This window comes from Ornithodoros turicata, chromosome 6 (genome assembly GCF_037126465.1).
Source record: "Ornithodoros turicata isolate Travis chromosome 6, ASM3712646v1, whole genome shotgun sequence".
NCBI lineage: Eukaryota > Metazoa > Arthropoda > Arachnida > Ixodida > Argasidae > Ornithodoros > Ornithodoros turicata.
Window position 1 is genome coordinate 70,089,135 of NC_088206.1, and position 21,604 is coordinate 70,110,738.

General features: G+C 44.0%; 1 protein-coding gene and 1 long non-coding RNA gene across 2 annotated transcripts in view; one reads left to right on the forward strand and one right to left on the reverse strand.

The window, feature by feature from the left end:
• LOC135397254 (sprouty-related, EVH1 domain-containing protein 1-like) overlaps nucleotides 1-15,313 on the reverse strand; it is a 31,414-nt gene extending 16,101 nt beyond the window's left edge. Inside the window, exon 1 of the mRNA XM_064628704.1 lies at nucleotides 15,027-15,313. Coding sequence (XP_064484774.1) covers nucleotides 15,027-15,049 — 23 coding nt within the window. The 5' untranslated portion in view covers nucleotides 15,050-15,313. The remainder of the gene's footprint in view (nucleotides 1-15,026) is intronic.
• Nucleotides 1-16,618, forward strand: part of LOC135397261 (uncharacterized) — a 95,859-nt gene extending 79,241 nt beyond the window's left edge. The window contains exons 4-5 of the long non-coding RNA XR_010423620.1: nucleotides 9,720-9,747; nucleotides 16,553-16,618. This is a non-coding gene — a long non-coding RNA (uncharacterized LOC135397261). The remainder of the gene's footprint in view (nucleotides 1-9,719; nucleotides 9,748-16,552) is intronic.
• Nucleotides 16,619-21,604: the final 4,986 nt, after the last annotated feature.

The following is a 21,604-nucleotide window of genomic DNA, read 5'->3' on the forward strand; positions in this document are numbered from 1 at the left end:
TTTTTTGTGGCAATGCAATTACTCCCCAAAAGGAGTAAAAGTACTCCTTTTTTTCTTAGAGTGTACTGCGTTACACAACGATATATGTGGCTGATATATTGATTGTCTCCCGTCAATGACCCGCGATGCCTCGTCTCCTCGACACAAGCAATCATTACCGACTCTGTATATATATAGCGATAGGGATCACGGAAACAACCGCAGACCATTGGCGATCGAACTAAGAAAAAAAAAAAAGAAAAGAAAGACGAACCAGAAGCGTTTTACTCATTCTTTCATTTCCCGGGCTCAACAAAGATAACATCGTTGATAACGAGATAAATGGCTAAAAAAATCGATAACGCCACTTCCATAAAATGGCAATTATACTGATGACGACATCACTGCTGGCAGGACCCCACTGAGGACCCATTGTGTAGCATTTCGTCAATCCCACGTTTATACATCCGCAGTTCATTGTGTGCCAGATGGCCCGCAGCGGAAACGAACGTCGCGAAGGAAGAGATAACGGAAGATAATGTCACACAACTGATAACGGTCTCGCAGTTTTAGAGATGGCTCTCTTTTATCTCTATTTTTCGTTTAGTTTGCTTTAACGGTGGAAGTTGATAATTCGTGGCTTTAGGTCCAAGAGGTACAAACCGAGTTTTCCCGCCACCCTGACCGTCATCGATCGGGCCCTCCCTCTCCAACTGCCTCTGGCTTCCACGGAAAGAAAAGCATCATCATCATCATCATCATCTCCCTCCTTTCCCATTGGCCGCTTCCTCTACCGGGAATACCGGGAAGTCCATTGATCCGAGGCACGTCGTTACGTTCCCGGAAAATCGTGGGACAGAGAGAGCAAACTCGGGCAGTGCTCGACCGTGAGGAGATACACGCATCGTTACGAACATTCGGGGGGCGGGGGTGGGGGGATTTCTTCGTCAATGCAACGGAAACCATGCATTACACGAACGTATCCCCCTATATCGATATACATATGCATAGAAGATGACGTACGTGTCTCATGAAAGACACTCGTACGACAATATGATATATGTGAAGGACTTATACCGAGAAATTCATAATTTTGGAACGGTGGATGTGAGAGGTTTCGTAGAACCCGTTCGGCGGGGTATTACTCAGAAAGGCCGAAATGTGTTTTGCCTTTTGTGAGAGGTTAAAAAACCTTTTTTTTTTTAAAAGTCGGTGAATGCACGAGGATTTTTTTTGTGTGTTTTGTCTTTTGTTGCCGAGCAGCTTTCGTTGTAGGTGATTTGTAGGAACGGATTGGAACAGGACAGGAAGAGAAGATGATGGAAAATATATTAACGAGAAATACTTAAAAAATGACTTCAAAACGGTATACGAACGGTGGCCACTGTTCCAATGGCAGCAGATGGTCATGAAAGTAATCGCTGTTCGTCATAGTGGACTTTCATTTTACTTTTACTTTTGCACAATTGCCCCGTGCACAGCGTCATATGAGGCTGTGTGTTGTAAATTCATCAAGAATTAGTGCTGCTTACGTGAGGGAATTTTCTAGTACTCCAAAGGTTTAACGCCCCCCCCCCCAAGATTTTTCATGGGTGTTGCAGAAAATTGGGGGGTGGGGGTCACTATCACACTTGGTAGTGACAGCTTTATGTTTCTTTGCCGAAATGTCTCTCAAGCTGAAATAGCAATGCCCCCCCCCCCTGTACAGGGTACACAGCAAAGAAAAGGGGGGTGCTACTTTGTGTACCGTTAGATTTAAAACATAAGCTCTCCACCATCAAAGGTAAACCATGATAATAGTTATTGATGCTAATCCAATCCTATCCAAGAGAGTGCATGAAATATTTCAGTATATCTACTTTATCTCTCAGTACCCGCCGAATATTCTTAAGCCTTGACAGACGCGTGCTTCACTGATTCCGTCCAAAGATCGAACCTGGATCCCCTGGTGTCAGAGCACTTTTTCAAGTTGGCACCCAAGCGACAGGAGTTCTCAACCAACAGCTTCAGCAGGGTCTACATCTGCAGCGTCTGCAGGCAACTTCGTTTTCCCCCACTAAGCCCGTTTGACTGTATTTGGCCATACAGCCCACACGCGTGAGGTATTTTTAGATTTGACTATGTTCGGCTACATAGCCAACACAGGCGGTATACCTTCTCTTTGATTCGACCCCGCTATATTTAACTGGCATATATAGGCGCAAACATCGAGCGGTATCCGTATATAAAAGAGACTCTTGAGCCGTCCATCGCACAGATGCGTGAAGCGTGCCTGCCATCAAGACGATTTGGACGTGTCCCTAACCCGCTTCCTGTTATTTGGACGGCGAAACTTGGCACCGTCACCGGCTTCAAGGACGCCCGTTTATGGGTCAATAACTGACTTCCTCGGGTACGCTCCGAACGCCGTCTTTGCGTGACATCGCTGCGAACCCGAGCAGAAGTTAACCCAGACGGCGCTTACAGCTATATAGCACGGAAAAAGTAACCGGCCTTAAATTAGTCTGTGTTCGTTTTTTTGTTTTTTTTCTTTTTGCTCACGTTTGTGTTGAAAGAAGAGCCGATTTCTGGTTTTGGATACACATTTCTTACACGTTTCGTGCCGTAATGAAATTATAATCAGTACGTCGTGCGCCGCTTACGAGTCCGTAAGTTATTTCTGTGGATTACATTACATCTAGATTAGATAGGACGAAAATTATGGCGCTGCTACTGACCACGGGGTAAAGTCTGGCTACTCCGATAGGGGATGGATACAACGAAACTCTCTAAAAAGGTCAAATATAAATACCAATGATGCACTTGCGCAGCGACGTTCGAGTTAATAGACAATTTTATTGCGTCGCGCGCTATCACCTTTGCGTACTTAAGGGATAGCGTGGTGTTTCTGCGCAATGCGCGAAGCTTTTATGTTTTGCGCGTGCGCAGAACCACCAACGCTATCCCTTACCTACGCTATTGCCTTTGCGTACGTAAAGAATAGCATGGTGTTTCTGCGCAATGCGCGAAGCTTTTATGTTTTGCGCGTGCGCAGAACCACCAACGCTATCCCTTACATACGCTATCCCCTCGCGCACGTAAAGAATAGCATGGTGTTTCTGCGCAATGCGCGAACCTCTCTATGTTTTGCGCGTGCGCAGAACCACCAACGCTATCCCTTACATACGCTATCCCCTCGCGCACGTAAAGAATAGCATGGTGTTTCTGCGCAATGCGCGAAGCTCTCTATGTTTTGCGCGTGCGCAGAACCACCAACGCTATCCCTTACATACGCTATCCCCTCGCGCACGTAAAGAATAGCATGGTGTTTCTGCGCAATGCGCGAACCTCTCTATGTTTTGCGCGTGCGCAGAACCACCAACGCTATCCCTTACATACGCTATCCCCTCGCGCACGTAAAGAATAGCATGGTGTTTCTGCGCAATGCGCGAAGCTCTCTATGTTTTGCGCGTGCGCAGAACCACCAACGCTATCCCTTACATACGCTATCCCCTCGCGCACGTAAAGAATAGCATGGTGTTTCTGCGCAATGCGCGAAGCTCTCTATGTTTTGCGCGTGCGCAGAACCACCAACGCTATCCCTTACATACGCTATCCCCTCGCGCACGTAAAGAATAGCATGGTGTTTCTGCGCAATGCGCGAAGCTCTCTATGTTTTGCGCGTGCGCAGAACCACCAACGCTATCCCTTACATACGCTATCCCCTCGCGCACGTAAAGAATAGCATGGTGTTTCTGCGCAATGCGCGAAGCTCTCTATGTTTTGCGCGTGCGCAGAACCACCAACGCTATCCCTTACGTACGCAAATGCGATAGCGTACGATACCCTAAAACGCATCAAATGCATCAGACGATGACGACCGAAGTAGCATAAGTATCTCAGCAGTCAAATTAGCAATTTTATCCTATTGACACACACAAGAAAAGTTCGCCTCGGATCTGCCAGGACATGTTGATACGCATTTAAAGTGCATTAACTGTATGAACAAAGACTTTATGGCTAGCGCAACATCTGTCTGTAATTACGCGAGAAAATCTATCGCAGTAACATTTGCCTCGTTGATGCATTGTATAGTTAGCCGTACACAGAGGTTTGTTTAATAGCAGAACACACCTGTTCACCGCCATGAAAGCAGTGCATTAATTGCCGTGTGATTCATGCTGCTGTCATGTTCCTCGATCGAATAGCTGACGAGTGCTTTTGTCATTAACGCAACGCAATAAATATTTTACGTAGTAGTCTTTTATTACGTTGCGCGGTATTAATGTTTCAAAGTAACGTTGGCGTTTAACGTTAATCTTTTTATTGCGTAATTCTGACGTATGATGCTTTAATTTATCGATGAAAGTTATTTTCTTTCTTGAAAGCATAATTTTTTTTTACCTGTCTTCTTTGTAAGTTGTGTAACAATATGGTAGTTTTGTTGATTACCGTTTGTATTTTCCTTATTCCTCTTGGAATTTGTTACGCTTATTTTTTTATAACGACCATTTCACATTGCGTGTACAGCGTTCCAGACAAATCCTGCTGCCGCCGTGCGACACCGCAGGGAAAGCTTCTGTTCAGCCGATAATGCTCGGATAAGCGTAACAAGTGGACGGTTTAACGTCGAATTAGATTAAGTAATAATGGCCGAAGCACACGACCTTACCTGGAATTAGATAACACTGAATTGTTGCCCCCCCTCCCCCCTCCAAGCGCTTACAAAAATGCATATATGACACGAAAAAGTTATTTTATTTATTTAAAAGGTTATTTTTAAACCGATAACAACACGAAACCACAGGCAGCTCCTCGTTTTAATCTCATAACTCGATTAAAATCCTGATTAAACGGCCATCGCGCTGTTTATGGACAAGTTAATAAAAACTATATATAAAATAAAAATATATAACGCCCGATTCTTACCCACAAATATATACGGAACATACTTTTAAAACGAACAAATCGAAATTATAGCATATGTTTACCCATCACTTTGTTCCAAGTTTGCGAACAATCACCTTGCGTGTAAATACACTCCAAATTATTATATAGTATTGTACAACAATTATTATTATTATTATTATTACGTTACAGACTACCGGAGCTCGACTGTAAATCATTCACAGTCCCCTCATAGTAAGCGCATTCTTTTCACTTGCACTGGACTGCACTACCTTGGACTCCACGCAAGACGAGTTTTCGGGAGCTGCACTTTCCAGCTGAAAGGAACTTTATTAGTAATGCCTTTCTTTTCAACGGAAAAGTGCAGCACGCAAATAACCCAGTTCAGATCTGGTGCAGAAGGTGCAAGCGAAAAGAATGCACCTAGTATCACACCCGTCGACGGCCACTTGCACGATCGTCGCGCTAACGACTTTTCCAACAGCCGAAAAAGAAGAAAACGGCACCATGGAAGACTTGGGCCGCAGTTGCACAGGATGCTCTCTCTCTCTCTTACACACCAGCGCCATGCGCATGTGCAGGAAACGGAAATAGGGGGGGGGGAGGAGGCGAAGGGAAGGGGGGACAGGTCCGTGTGTGTGTGTGTGGGCTGGAACCAACAGCTTTTGCAACGTTCAAACACACACACACAGCGGATGCAGCATGCGGTTCCCTCCGCTGTGCTTTGCTGCTCGGAATAAGAAAGAAAGAAGACGGGGAGTAACTCGGACGCCGGAAGTCACCGTCACTTCCGGTTACGAGAATGGAAGGGGGAGGGGGGGGGAACGGTAGTATTTCCAAGTGATGATGAAGCCGCCGCCGCCGCCAAGGGGAAGATTTCGTTACGCTGCTTTACGGGGGGGAAGCCGAAAAGGAGGGGATTTATAAGCGGGAATTTAGACGTTATTTTTCGCATCGAGGGAAATTATATTTTCGTAGGCAGAGAGAGAGATAGGGGGCAGTACATATTTTTATCACGTTTCCTCAAGGTTACACTTGTTTGTACAGTCAAACCCCTTTATAGCGAACACCTTTTTAACGAAAATACCACTACAGCAAATTTTTTTTGCGGTCCCGCTGGAGGCTATAGGTCCAATAATGGACATCCTTTTTAGCGAAAATACCTTTACTGCGAATTATTTTTGCTGTCCCCTGAGTTTCGTTGTAAAGGAGTTTGACTGTAATTGATTTGAGTAAGCTGAGGCGGTTATTAATATAATTTTAAAGCTGTTTAAAGTGCCGTGAAAAGAAGAGTAACCGTTGACGTTTCGGAGGAAGTACTTCCTTCCTCGTGACTGTTATTGTTTTAGGACTACTAAACGGGTAGTTCAGGGAATAAAATTCCGTCCTTTATGTTGCTTTACTCGTAAGCTTCGGTTATGTGGCGTTACAACTTTTTACAGCTGAACTAGTTACCCATTACCAGTGATGGCCTGTAGTTCACTACATGTAGTTAAACTACCTGATTGTAGTTAAAAAGTAGTTATCAACTACTTTCAGAAATGTAGTGGCAACTACTAGTTGAACTACTACTTTGAGTAGTTAACTACAGTAGTTAGGTCACTGCAGGCGCGCCAACTACTTCCGATTTTGCCGCAAGCTTTACGGCACGACTGTGCCTCCGACTTTCACTTTGAGCTGCTTGTTTGATAAGAACGGAGGTGCAGAGCAATTGCGTCGGGCACATGTACTAAATCTTCACTTTTAATGCTTGTCCAGTGGAGCCTCATTTGCTGCGAAATAATTCTGCAGCTTACTTTATTGCGTAGGCACAGAAAGAATCCCGCCGCAGGCTTTCTGTTTGACGATCGTAGCAATGGCTTGAGCCAAAGTTTATCATTGCTTGTGATTCATATTTAGGTGTCCAAGAACACTACAAGGGATTGGTGTTGATGGACAACGTTAAGTAGTTATATATGCAGTTAAAATTCATTGCAGTAGTTAAAGAAGTAGTTTAACTACTCCCCTGAAAAGTAGTTGAACTACTAGTTAAACTACTGTAGAAGTAGTTAGTGGCCATCACTGCCCATTACTTGGTACCACTTAATAGTTATTACTAGTTGCGACGTTTTTTGTTGTTTTTTTGTAAGTAACTACTACTCTTTAGTGGACATGGTTCGAATAATTCGTTTTCAAAACCAAAGCGTATATAGACACGTAGCCAAAGCAAACACAAAGCGAAATAAGTCATAAGACCGAATTGGGATACTAAACGAAGAGTGGTATAACGAGACCGGATACACACGCAGCGCATGTAGGGGTAAAAACATGTGTACAGCATGTATACGGGATATATTCATGCGGATCAGAATATGATGTAGCATTCACTTTGTTTTATGGCCTCTGTTGTGCCTTTTTGGGCCTTACAATAGACCTCTACCCGAGAAACGTCATTATGACGTTGGTAGACGGACTGAAACCGAAACAGATTTGAAGGGGAGGGCTGGGTTCAACGAATGGGCACTTGTTCGCAAAGTAGGACCGAAGGTCGCGTCCTTTTCAGGGACCATCGTAATCCTCTCAAGGCCGTGTGCTTTCGGGCGCGACCTTGTTCGCCCCCCCCCCCCCCCCCCCTAGCTTAGAGCGTAGTTCAACTCTACCAAATTGGTGGCGCTGTTGAACACTATGACGTCATTTGTTTACAAACAGGGAGAGGTCTATTGCTTATATCCGGTTTGGAAGACACGACGATTCGATTCGAAATTCAATTCCGCGTTCGACTCCGAAATCGTATCCAATTATTGGCTTCTGTATTTGAAAAATTTGAGCGTTCGCACACGCCTACCCTTTACGTTACTATAAATTACTGTAAATCACTGACGCTCTATTATTCCACTCTAAATCATCTCCTCCCTATTTTTTTTCATATTTGTTCTTGTATATGCGAAAATGCGCGTTAGGTAATAATAATATTATCGAATATAATATTCTGAAGAGTCTGTAGATGGACTATGTTAGAGGCTATATAGATTTAATGGGTGACTGAAGACCCCAAGGTCGGCTCGACGATGATACTTCTTGAGAGGGCGATGGTTGTAGAAGTAGATGAAATAGATACGTAGAAAATGATGTCCTTACAACTTTCCTGCCCTCCTCCTCGGACACGGAGAGATTGTTTGTTTGTAAGGAAAGGAAAGATTTTAAGATTGCAGTTGCATCCATTGTGAGTTATAGGTAGCTGCCATATCTAAACCTTAATCGGATATATCACATATACCTCGGATACTATAGCATATGGGATAGGGTGCCGCCTCAGCGGCGAAACATCCCACTACATCATTATATCACTTATTTGTTGTTGTTTGGAAGGATAAAGCGTAAAGTCTGAAAATGGGCCTCGTAAGAATGTCCCTCGAAATATTTGTGGCGAATAAATCGCTCTCGGAAATATTTACAATATTTTTAAAAGTTTAATACCAAAATAAACATACCCAGCAAGCTATGCCAACGGCGGCTGGAAGCACACAGTTTGATGCCGGCGTAATCTAACGCTGCAACGCCCACGGTAGGTTAGATCAAGTTGGACTTCTCTATGGCCCTGGGGGTGTCCACGCACGCTCTATCCTACCTAGACATACTTATCTAACCTAACCTAACCTAACCTAACCCAACCTAACCTAATCTAAACCGCCTAAAGTCACTACTAAAAAAATTAATGACTTTAAAACCACCGCCACCTCAGCGCCGGGTTTCGGCTTCACGGTGATATAAGCGTGAGGTAGCGCATCTTGGCGGAAAATAAAAATAATAGCGCCGTGATGTTACACGTAAGGTTTGTCTGCCTATACCAAAAAAAAAAAAAAGCGGATGAAGGGTGGACATCCGTAGAGGGTGCGTGAGTTCGTCGGGGAGTGCAAAGTGTCAGAGGGGTCGTTTCGCGAGACTCGCCACCTGCAGACACAGAACTTTACCACATAGCACGCTCATAGCCAATCGCCATCCGAATGACATCGTTCCGCCCCCTGGCTCGTTAAAAACGGGAGGCGTACGCCTTTTTGGAACACTTACGCAGTTCCAAAAAGGGCGTACGCCCCGCGCTTTCCACAAATCGGGAGTGATAAAGGTATCATTCCGCGCAATGGTTGGCCTTCACCGTGCTATGTGGTCAAGCTCGGTTGAAAGGGTGTACTGTCGGTGACGTCACGGCGGCAAAAGCGCCGACCGGATAATTCGATTATATATACGTGGCTACGAATTTAATTCAATTGAATTATACTGTGCACAGTGACTCTATAGGTATCATAGGAAAGCGTGTAACATCGTTGTTCTAGCTTCGATGTCTCGCTTTAGCTCGGACAGTCCCTTTAATCCTTCAATGTGTTTCCCCACTTATTGCTATACACGCTAGGTTCGATATAATCAATAATGTCAATCGTATATATATAGAGAGAGAACATGCTCTGTCCCCAGCCTCTTTTCCCTTCTTTCGTATTCTTTTCTTTTGTTCTTGGCATTGTGCGTTTAAACGACATCCTTTTGACGTCACTAGACACAGGTTCTCTTTCTTCATTGTGTAGGATGCTGTTGTTGATGAAATTCTCACGTTACTATCTTGCGCTTTCCTATTTCAAGCAGCTGCACCGGTTTGTTGACATTTCTCTTCAAATGTGCGCGCTCGTACATGTGTGCATTATGCAGTTGTGTACTAGTAGTGCGATAGCAATTCTTGCACTTTACTACGGCCTTTTAACCTTTTTACGTCACGACTCGTAAGCTAAAGAGGAGATACGTCATCGCTACTGATGGTGTATTCCTCTATCTAAACACAGCTAGTATTGTGACTAATTCTTCATTTTTTGTTTTTATTTTAACAGGAAGTTGCCGTCGTGGGAATAGGCAACGGTGAGTTTTTTTTTCCTTCTTCATCTAATGACGTTACCCAGTTGTGGCAGTTGATGAAGAGGCACTAGCAGAGAGTTTCATTAAAGGCGACACTGATAACTCCATTTCACCAAAATTACCGCCAGCAATGGGGCGCCCCTGGCGATGAAACTCCCCGAACACCATCATTAAAGTAAAGTTCTTTATATTTTTTTCAACCGCAATTCTTTAGTTGAACCACACGTCTGGGTATTGTGACTGCGTTAAGCCACGTAGACGTCTTTGCATGTTTCACTGCCTCAGCTACACCAAGGTTTTTGGAAGGATAGTTTCGACTCGCATGTACGTACATGTACATGCCCATTAGTCACCTCATGCATTCAACGCCTCAAGACAAAGGGACATGCTTCTGACACCCCCACTGATTGATTCGCATCAGCCGTGACAGCCACTTTCCCGTTGGAGCTGTCGTACTCAGTCGTATGAAACACCATTGTCCGGATACAATGTTCCTCGAAGCAAAACGCAATCCTCCTGCAGGTGTCAACCCCAAGGCAGTGACGTACACTACGCTTACTTTGGCAGCATCCGAAGAATTCCTTTTCTTTGAAGCATCTGTGTTTCTTACATTCTCTCTCTCTCTCCATTTTTGTGTGTGTATGTGGAGGATTGTAGGTACCTGAAAATGTGCATGTGTGCGGACATTTAAAACGTTGGCGTCTGCGAGAAAGTGTGACTTGAGGTACCTCACAAATTCATTTCGTTTGCATGTTCAGATGTAATGTGCCTTGATTCTGAAAACGACATGTGTAAGAACAAACTATAATGCTGTGTCCAGCACGTGTGGTATGATTTCTCTGAACAAGCGGTATCAGCTCGTATCTTGGTGTCGTTCTATCTCATCTAATCTAGTCAGCGAGAGGAAAGTTACCTCAAGGTTGTGCATGAAGTAACCTGCTACGTACCTGACATCACTTAATTGCAGTACAAGGTATTGTACTGCAAATGTACTTAAGGTACACTACAGAGTATACAGTTTGGAATGCACTTGAAGTAAAGTATGTGTTTACATTTAGTGTGTTTACGTAGTATGTGTTAATGTTTAAAGTATGTGTAAAGTACGGTTAATCGTCATTCTTTGTAAAGTACGTGTGCTCAAAAGTGGGGTTAAAGTAGTACTTTGTACTTGAGCACACCCCACCACTGTATCTCATTTCCCCTAGCCTTACTTTTCATTGTCATGTTAATGAAAACAGAATAATTCTAATGTTAATCATAAGGTGCACATGAATACTGTAAATTTACATCGAAGTGCTTGCTGTATTATGTCATAATTAACGCTGTATCTCGAAAGGGACCATACTGCAAATGTACTTGAACTACACTACAAAGTATACAACTTGGAATGTACTTCAAGTAATGTATGTGTACTCACAAGTGGACTTGCAGTAGTACTTCAGTACTCCCCACCACTGAATTTAATTTTCCCTAGCATTGCATTTCACTGTCATGTTTACAAAAACAAAATGATTCAAACGCAAATTATAAGCCGTGCATCAATACTATAAATTTACATCTAAGTGCTTGTCGCACAGAGTCACGATTAAAGTTGTATATCGAAAGAAACCAGATCTCCAGAGACATTTTTGTTTTGTTTATAAGGCATGTAAATGAACATGAAATAATGTAGTCCTTGTAGTCCTTGCATAGTACGTTTTTCTAAAATTTATGCTGTGAAACCAAACCATACCATGTTGCATACACCATTATACAAGGGTGTCATACTACCATTTACAGTACCGTAGTACACAAGAATACGATACTGCCACAGCACAATATGGTTTATTGTATAAAGCGGTAACCGCTATGGTGTATTGAAGGCGGCGTCAAGCAATGTTCTTTCTTTTACATCGTTAAAGTACTATACATGTACTATACAAGTACTATAAATGTTTCAGCCAGTAGCATGACTGCTATGTAATGTGCTTTGTCGGTGTAATTCAAGCTAACGCCAAACATCCTGCTGTCTCCTCTTTCATAACTCGATAATATTCACTGACACACATTTCTGTTCAAGATGCTGGCAGAAATGTATCTCATTATATATTATATTATCGTATTACTGAACACAGATCATGAACACAGAGCATCACATATCATATGTAAGGTATTATGATACCCATAGTGAAAAAGTTATCTTCGCCTAAAAATACAATTGCGGGTCAGAGAGTGTAAGGCATCGATTACCGAAACAGCTTTGCCTTTTGTGTAACACCGGATGAATGTAACGTGTTGACGCAGTCATTCTTGTGCAAGAACATTACATAGCGCGTGCAAACGAGTTTTAACTGCCATTATGAAAGGAAGGCAGCATGCAGTTACGTATGATTGAGAGTAATAGTTATATCTATCCATCAAGATGAACTTAAAATATAGAAGTGTAGAACACATGTCTACAGATATGTGTGCATTATATGTGCAAATATGTGTGAGTGCAAATAGCAGTGTGTTTCCTGGAAATAACCAATTACTCTTTCATACACTCTTTTTCACATCAACGCTATCTCGCCATTACCTCATTGGTCCCCTTGTATTTTTCACTGTGGGGTGAGGTCTCGGTGCACATACTAGTAAGGAGTTACCTTTCCCTGACAAGCCTTTCATTGGAACGTAACTACATATGTGTAACATATTTATGTGCTTCGAATGGATTTTGATGGGACACAAGTAACCTAGTTTGAAAATTTACAAGTCCGTGTCAGACGGGTTACTGACTAACATGCAGCAGAAAATGTGGGCTCTGACTCACGTAAAAATGACACAATGCCAATTTTCAATGCCTCCAAGCGCTCACAGGTTTGTTTAATATTTTTGAAGTATACGAATGGAGTTTATAATCAGATAATATAACTAGAACACATACATAATTAAATACTGAATGTAACGTACTGAGGAAAGTAATTCCGTGCTATCAGGAGTACCGAATAAGTACCGGAACAAGCGCTAACAGCACACATACACTTGAGGCCTACTGTTGTGAAGTGCTTTTGAAGCTCAAAATGTTATCTCTTCGGCAGCAACTAGATGAAAACAGAGATAAAGAAACTCTGTGGCCAAAGGCTATGGCATGGATCAAAACTGCCGCATCACTGTATAGTGTCACGTTTAAAGTTATGTGTATGTCATCGGGTAGATATAGCATGATGTCATGTTGAGAGAACTTGCCAATGGAAACAGTTTGTGTGGTGAGGACATCTTTGAACATGTATAGCTATAGGTATTGAAAAATTAGTTTGAATCAGACAAAAATGTTCAAAAGTAAAAGTATCTTCTCCGAGCACTAATGTTCCAAAAGAGGGACGAGAAAGTTAATTTAAGTTAAAAGTATCATAGTATCGCAGGCAATCAACATAAAGACAAGTCTAATGGCGTTGGAACACCCAAATGCTTTCGATTGCAGCAATACTGCTACTAAAAGAATAAAACGTCAATTTGCTTTCCATGCACCCCTTGCTCTATCGTTTTCATGTTTTGTACGTTCAAGCGTTACAAAGCAAACCCGCTCACGAAACGTCATCCGGTCACGTGGCTTGTTGGCGTCTGAATTTGAAAGACTTCCTTACGACGTATAAAAAAGTGTTTTGTTGTGTCGATTAAAAAAAAATCTAGATTTGTATGTATATAAATGTACCCCATTGTCCAACTTCCGAGTTGCTGCGTGCGTGCGCGCGAGCTTTGTCGTCTGCTTCGCCGGCTTCGCATGCCTGTGCTCTTTTTTTTTCTTTTTCTTGCAGAAGACGTTGTCTTTTATACTTTCTCCAATATGGACCTTTAAGCACACGCGCAAATAAATACACGAGCAATCTACGCTATTATTTTTAACCTCTCATATATCCTCGAACCGTGCCTTTCCTTCCGTCTGGCTCTCGCTACTCCTGGGTGTGAGGCATTCTTGAAGCAGAAACCCCAAAATGAAGAAAGCAGAAGCAGCGAAAGACAGTACACAAGTTATCGATCCCTTCATCTCCACCACCGCAAGAAAACAACCTCCTTCCCGATCTCCTTCTCTCCCTCTGCTTTCATTCATGAAAGTACATATTATTGTCTCCATTGACCAACTTCATGCACGTTGGTTTCACTTCCTTTCCCTCCCCCCTACCATCCGAAAAGGCGGACGTGGCATCCCGCCGGGTTCCCAAAACACACAAGAAAGAAAGAGACAAAAGTAAGCTATACACAAAATATATTCATCCGCCTCATTGTTAGCTTTTTTTTTTCTTCTTCTCTCCCTCAATGCATTATTTTTACTCCGCAGTCATTCACGCACAAGAAGTAGAGCGTTACAAATATCACGCGTACAAACGCAAACAGAAAGGTGAAAGCGGCATACTACGCAGAAAAGAGGAAAAAGAAGCACACCGTACAACGCTGTCGTCTGCTAACATTATGTTCGTGCATCACTTATATTGCATCCCCGCTCGCATAGGTGTAGGTGAACGTACTGTGAGCACCACGGACGATAGCTCTGTCAATTATTAGCTCTATAAACGCTGTCAATCCGTTGGAGAAATGTCTACGATGCAGGCAAAACGGTCTGGTCCGCATTATCTTAGCAGACGACACATTATGCTGACATGGTTTGGTGGTTCGTGTGCCGTCGTCCAGACTTTTAAGAACTTTTTTACCCTAGACAGTCATTTCATGCTTACTTCGAGTCAACATAGCTGGAGAAGCGTGTGTACTATTTTTTCATGGAAAGCTAGCGCTGTCTGAAATCTTTTTTTCTTTTCACTTTTTTTGTGTTTTTACAACGCGCAGAGCGGAAACAGTCGCAGACGACAGAGATGTTTCGAAATCCACGTTGCTCCACGGCAGCTAATCAGCCCCGCGGAATATACCGGACGTTAGAAACACGTAACAGGTAATCCTGAGACGACAAAGTTTGTCCTCGGAACGCGAGGTTCAGGGATGCGATCTTTCGAGGGAGGAGAACAACAACAACAAAAAAAAAAAAAGTCTCTCGAGCCCCTCGATCTTCGCAGCACGGAAACTCACAGGCGAGAGCCAGCGGCTAGGCCTAACAGACCCGGAGAAAAGGAGGTGATGCGATGAAACCTCGAACGCGAGAGAAAGACGGGGGAAACACAGAGGGAGAGAAAAAAAAGTAATATCCGATTGAACTGAGAAGGAGGGAGAGATCAGGAGAGGAAAGCTAAGGAGACACAGTTTTTGTGACAAAACGAAAACAGTGGCGGCGGCGGCGAAGCGGCAGAACTGGACATCGTACGCGAGATACTTACTCTTGAAAGCTACCTTCTGTCATGTTCCCTCGAAAACAGGAGTGTCATTTTGGTCCGGGCGACCGCGTTGGGCGTTCGTCGTTGTAATCCTCAAGTGAAGGGCGGCGGGCCCCAGGTTCCGACGATGGCCCGATCCTGGCCCACCATGGAGGGCAACTCAACGGGCGAATGGCTCACACACACACATCACACACAACCCCCACAAAGCACACGGCGACGGCCGCCACTGTAGAAGCAGTCTCCCCGCTGCCGCACACAAGCGAATGGGGAGGGGGCGCCGCGCTGCATCATGGGATCGGCGCTCGCGCGCTCGACGTCGCCACCGTGCTCCGGTGGGCGCAGTCTACTTCCGCGCGCGCGGAAAGAAAAATAGTGCCCTTCGTTTTTATTGACTTCAGCTAAACTATTAGGTGAAAATGTGCGATAGAAATGTTTTTGGGAACACCTTCAACAGGAGAACATGGGAGAACGTTATCGTCAGGGGGAGGCAGCGGAAGGATGAATGTGAGAGTTTTGAGTGTGCTTAGGGCGACGGTTTCTTTTATTTTTATTTTATTTATTTTTTACTGTGTAGGCTGTTCAATGCTGCGACCCAGGTTGAGGATGTTGGTTTGGGGATCATGTACGCTGTTTCAACGGGAGGTTTGTGCTAGATCACAGGCGGTTGTTGGTGTTTCATGTGGAAAGACGGGCTTTGTGTAATTCATATGTTTTTTAATTTACACTAAATATGCCTCGGTTCAGGATACTTGGCATCGCAGAACTGTTACGTAGAAAATGTAAAAAATAAAGAAATTAATGGACAAAAGCCCGATACTTTAGTAGGAGAGTTACATGACAAGGAGGTGAACTGGTAGGCGGCACTCAGTTGAGCCCTTACTCGTGAAGGTTTCAACGCGTTAAGTGTCGTATTATGTACGATAGATATTCAGTAATCTGTCTCCGTTTTTTTACGTGAAGATTACGGTTAATTTCGTGGTCTCCTTGCGGTACAGCTCCTGAGAAGATTTCTCCCAGTCCGCGCAGCCTTTACCTCCTCTTTTTAACACACCAGCACTGTTGTTACTCTACTTTTTCATGACAACGTACATCGTGGAGTTTGCTCACTGTGTTTCCTCGTGTGTATGTTTACATAGTTCAGAACGGTGACCAAGGCGGTTGGCAAGCTAACGCTTGTCCCATCCTACAGTTGGCAATACAAGGTCTCCTGCTTGATGACAATACATACGGTGACCAATGATGCCCCTGTGGTCGGCCTTCCATTTGATGCCAATACACTTTATCAATGATGCCACTACTCTTCCGCTCCGATGCCAATTCATAGCTTGTCCCATTCTGCAGTTGGCAATACGTAGTCAAAGTTTGTTCCCAGGAAGATATTCTTTTTTTTTTTTTCTGGAGATCTAAGATCTAAAATTCTTGGGTCCTGGCAGCAGTGCAAAACAGCCGTAACAGCAGCATTGAAATTCATTGCTGATTGCAAATGTGATCTTTAAGGGATCACTCTTTATTTTTTTTCAACACAGGTCCTTCTAACATGACCTGACATCATCTTACGCGACCTGTCATCATATGACATCACGATGCCAAACGGGGAAGGAGAAAACCTCATCCCACCTATGTGCAATCACTCTCAGCAAACCTCAGAAATCACTGAACCTTGCGTGACTTCCTCCTGTAACCCTTAAGCTTTCACCAGTAAACGCCATAAAACAGTGGCAAGCCAGGTTTTCCTAGGCTGACCTCTCTCTACCCATAACAAACAAACAAACAAATAAATAAGAAGACCAGGTCTAGTCACTGTGAAACGTGAAAGGGAACCAGTCTGTGTGACTTTGTTCCTGGTGTTCATCAGGCGATAACGGGTGTCCGTCCTGTGTACGTCGTTCTGTGCTCCTTTACTTGATGACAATACACACAATACTTGGAGACAATTTCGGCAGAACTGCCGCGGGGCAGTATTGCTCCTGGGAATATTTTTTGCCTAATCTCTCAAAACAGAATTTCCTCCAGAGCCAGTTCTCCTACTTGATGAGAATACACACACACAGATTGAGACGTTTTAGGGAGTCAGCCCCTATGGCTGGTCTTCTTGAAGTGTCTGTAGTACCTCAATAAAAGAATGGAACCGAAACATTTGAGGTGAAAAACGAAAGAGGAGCATTGGGACTTGTCTCAGCCCCCCAGGTTACAATACGCACACCCAGAATCAAGTGCAGCATCTGTTCGTACGAGCTCAGTGTCCATGATCCTGCCCTTCTTTGCAGTGCGAGAGCTGTCGTATTTTCTAGAGGCAATGGGGTCTACCTTTACGTATTGGCCTAAACCTAAGGTAAGGGGTCTACTTTCCAGTTCTCAATAGAAGATTCAGGATTTTTTTTTCGCGTGGTATCGCAGGCAGAAAAAGCAGCCTCCCCTTGGGAGCGTTGCTAACCGGGACGTAGGATAGTGTCGCTGCCCGCGTATAATGGGGTCTACCACCATAAGTAGTCCCCCTCCTTGATGACAGTACTCATCCTGTTTTGGAACGCATTCAGTGTTTCAACCTTCCAGCCGAAAATTGCCGAAAAAACTATTCGTTCTGGTCTTGCTGCGCACTTGGAACGTGTGCAGCAGTGTCCGTGTGGGATCCTGTGACAGTTCTCACCGGTGTTTGTCTTCCATACGCCTTTTCCGCCACGTCCAAGATGAGTAGGACTTCATGTTCTAGTCCCCGAGTTATACGCACGACCTACTAGATTACAACGACCATGTCACAGTCAGAAAACCCTATGAGGAGCCTGTCCGCACGATCCGCCAGGGGCGCTACTGATCGGCACAACATGATTGGATGATGGAAATTTGAATTCTAAACGCGCAGAAGCGTGTGTACGACTACCGTAGCAGACGACAGCAACCACTCATATGAAAACGCGTAGAATGATGATGATAATCAACCTCAGAATGAAACATCTGTGGAACGTCCACCGCTTGTACAGAAAGACTAAGGTAAGCTGAAGTACAAAGTATTGTAGAAGTTGAGGAAGCAATAACTGGGACGATCAGAAGCGCCACCGCTACCTTCCAAAAATGCGGCGCATAGAAGGGGTGCGCCTGACATGGTCGTTATAATCTAGTAGGTCGTGGTTATACGACTGTAACTATAGTCTCCGAAGCGACTCTTTCTGAGTTCTGGATCGTTCGCGCATGGCCCGGCGGTGTATACGCACAGCAATCCCCCTTCGGTTGGAGTTGTTCTCCAATTATGTTAAAGGGTCTTACCTCCATATGTATGTTTCCTACTGGATGGCAATTGACAATACACGCCTTTCCTCCAATTATTAGATTGTCGCCATGGCAACACGTTGCTGAACGGTTGCAGGGAAGATAGTCACCTCAGAGATGCTACACACTTTGGTTTCAATAGATACAGCAACGCCTGTTTATAACATTGAACGCTTCCGATCGCTTTTGTTGCATACAGCGCAGCGCACGCACTTTGTGGTTCTGGCACTTGTGTAGTTTTTACGGAATACTATGGGGCTGATGCTATTCGCTGCGAGATCGACCTATAGGAGGCGACACCGTCACCTTTGTGGTGTGCACTCGTAAAAAAAAAAGGGGTGTACTTTAAGTCCTTTTTCTTGACACATATATCACTCCATTTTGGACAGTACAATTACTCTAAAAAAAAGGAGTCACTCCCGCAAGGGAGTAACATTACTCCCTTGCTCCCTAGCGCAGAGTAATATTACTCTCCAGTAGAGTTTAGAGCGTAGCCCCACTGCCTAAAGGGGGTGAGGAGACTCCTTTTCGAAAGTAATTGTACTCTCCAAAAGGGAGTCATATATGCCGCATGAAAAAGGTGTTAAAGTACACCCTTTTTTTAAAGAGTGTAGATAACACGCCGGCCGAAGTTTGGAGTTGGTGGCTCTTTTCCGTAATTATTGTGTATATTCACAGGAAGATCACTTGTGCCGCGATGGTACCATACCGTTCGGTTCCCCAAATGTTCCACCTACTGCACTGAACGAGGAAAATAGACGTGTAAAAGCAGACGACGAGAGGAAGCTACCCACACTACGGTATAGTTCATCGTTTCTCCGCAGCGCGCCGACACCGTTCGATCTCTGGGCGAATACCGACGCGGAACTTAAGAAACGGAGAAGCCTCTAACACAATGAAATAAATTGTAATTAAAGTATGTGTGGGAACAGTCGGACTTGGACCTCGTCGATTTCTGGTTTGACGTGCTGTACCCTACTGTGGCATACGGGACTCAATGTATACTGGAAAGGCAGCTCCTTACCTTATGCTGTTGCACATAATTTGCAACAGCACACGCGGCAAAGGCTGTACCGTACGTAACTACCGGAACCACCTGTAGACTACTGAGACTATAGGAACACGTACAACATGTGTGCATTGTCATCAAGTAGGGCACCCAGCACCTGCATCGAGCTGCAGGTCCCTTTACACGTTTCCACTTACGAAGTAGTTTGTCCATAACGACGATATACAAGGTGTTTGCTTTCTTGTGTCCAGAAATGTTATTTAAAGCGAGCGATAAAAGAGAAGCGAGCGCTACTTTTCAGCTACTTGACTACGAAACAGGTGCTACTAGTGAAGCAGTACCTGTTTCTTATTCAAGTAGCAGAAAAGTACCACTTGCTTTTCTTCTATCACTCGCTTTAAATATACTTTCTGGACACGTTAGAGCAAACACTCTGTATATGGGAACATATACAGGTTATACAAAATCTATATGTTTGACAATGCTGTCGATGAAAAGTAGGTAGATAAAATAGCACAAAGAGAATTACACCACTTCGTATACAGCAATTACTATATGTGAGGCAGCTTATTATAACTGGTAACAGTCCATTTTTTTTGCAGCATATGTCAGATTAGTAACGTTTTTGTAATCATGAAACGGTACAGCATATTTGTTCGAAAGACAGGACATGACGTGGTATAGCATGTACAGGCAGTAATATGTACATTTATGGAGTGTGGTTAGGTTGATAGTACTGATTGGTACGATCATGTATATAGTTTCTTGGATGTGAACGCCATTAAAAGTTACCCCAATTGCTGCCTAGGTGATGGTGACGATGATGTTGGGAACAAGAAAAAAAAATCTAGTTCTTTCTGTGAACATCATTTGAAGCAGTTTTTGGAGAGGTTCACTTTTAGTCAATCATGAAAAAGTTTGAGGAATTTCAGGTGAATTTGACTGGGGGTCGTTGTGTTTAATGGCCATGTTACGATTCTTTTCTGCGTAATATTATTCTATAATATAATATTATACTGTTGTGCCCTAAACGAATACACCATGGGTCAGTACAGAACACACGATACCATAGTACATTTTAGTACATTTTAGCCGAGATAGACGACGCTCTGTTTAGAAACATGTGACGTCACGACAAGACCGGTTCGAGGTTATATTTTATTCTGGTGGGCAAGATGCGGGAAAAACGCGTCGGCTGATAGGCCGATAAAGCTGATAGCGTCTTAGCTTAGTGTAAAGCTGTAGTGGGGGGTGCCGAGCTCGCGTCCTACCACCAGCTGTGCCGTCCGAGGACTTTCCCCGAAGTTTTACGGTAGACTTTCCACTACCCCCGAAGTCGGCCCAGGACGCACACTAAACCCCCGTCTCCCCATTCCTGCTGTCCTCTCTCCAGTTGTCCACATCTGTACGCTTCCCATAGAGCCACACTTGCTTCGCGGTGCTAACACGGAAAACTCTTTTCTTCGAAATTGGGCCTACAAAAAGAAAAAAAGTGCGATGTTACAGTATGACTGCGACATATACAAAAGGAAGACCTATTAGAAGCGCATGGGCAGCGAATCTGGAAGCACTGCACCAAATTTAAGCGCTCACAAACCTCGGTGACGTGTTCGGTGAAGGATCCCAACCTGGCTGAAGACTGTCGCGTCGCTCGTGATCGCAGTTATCTCGCGGCGTAAAGTCTCTAATCTATAAATGCAGGTGGTAGCCACGCACGTAAAGCATGTGCTTCGGAGATAGGAAAAGTGATTGTTACATTCAAACAGGTGTTACACTTCAGTTTGAAACTGTTTACACTGGATTCCTCCGAAACAGTTTTTCCTCATTCAAACAGGAACGTCTTGCAGGTTGACAGATAAGGTACTGCAGACTGAATTGTTATGACGGTTTTTAAGTGGATGGATGTTTTTCTTTTTTTTTTTTAATTTAAAGCGAGGGTGTGTATGTCGGGGGTTATGGCACTTTGGCGCACACGCTTCATTACCAGGGATTTTCCCTACGCTTCCCGGGCTCTTTGCGATCCCCGACTGCAATTTCTGGGATTTCTCAATACAGCTGCGCTACCAGTATACGTAGACTTGTCCCACCCCTTGGAAGCTCTGCAATCCCCCAGACGTTGATATCTGGGGGGATCACTGTTCATTATATCATGTGCATGCATGGTAGAGCCTCGGGGTTTAAGCTTAAAAAAAAAAAAAAACGAGAACGAACTTCTCACAATGCAAATTCAGTCACAGATGCAGGCACTGGAGTACACCACGCATTCACCAAAGCTGCTTGACATCTCGTGTTCATCTGAAGTGCG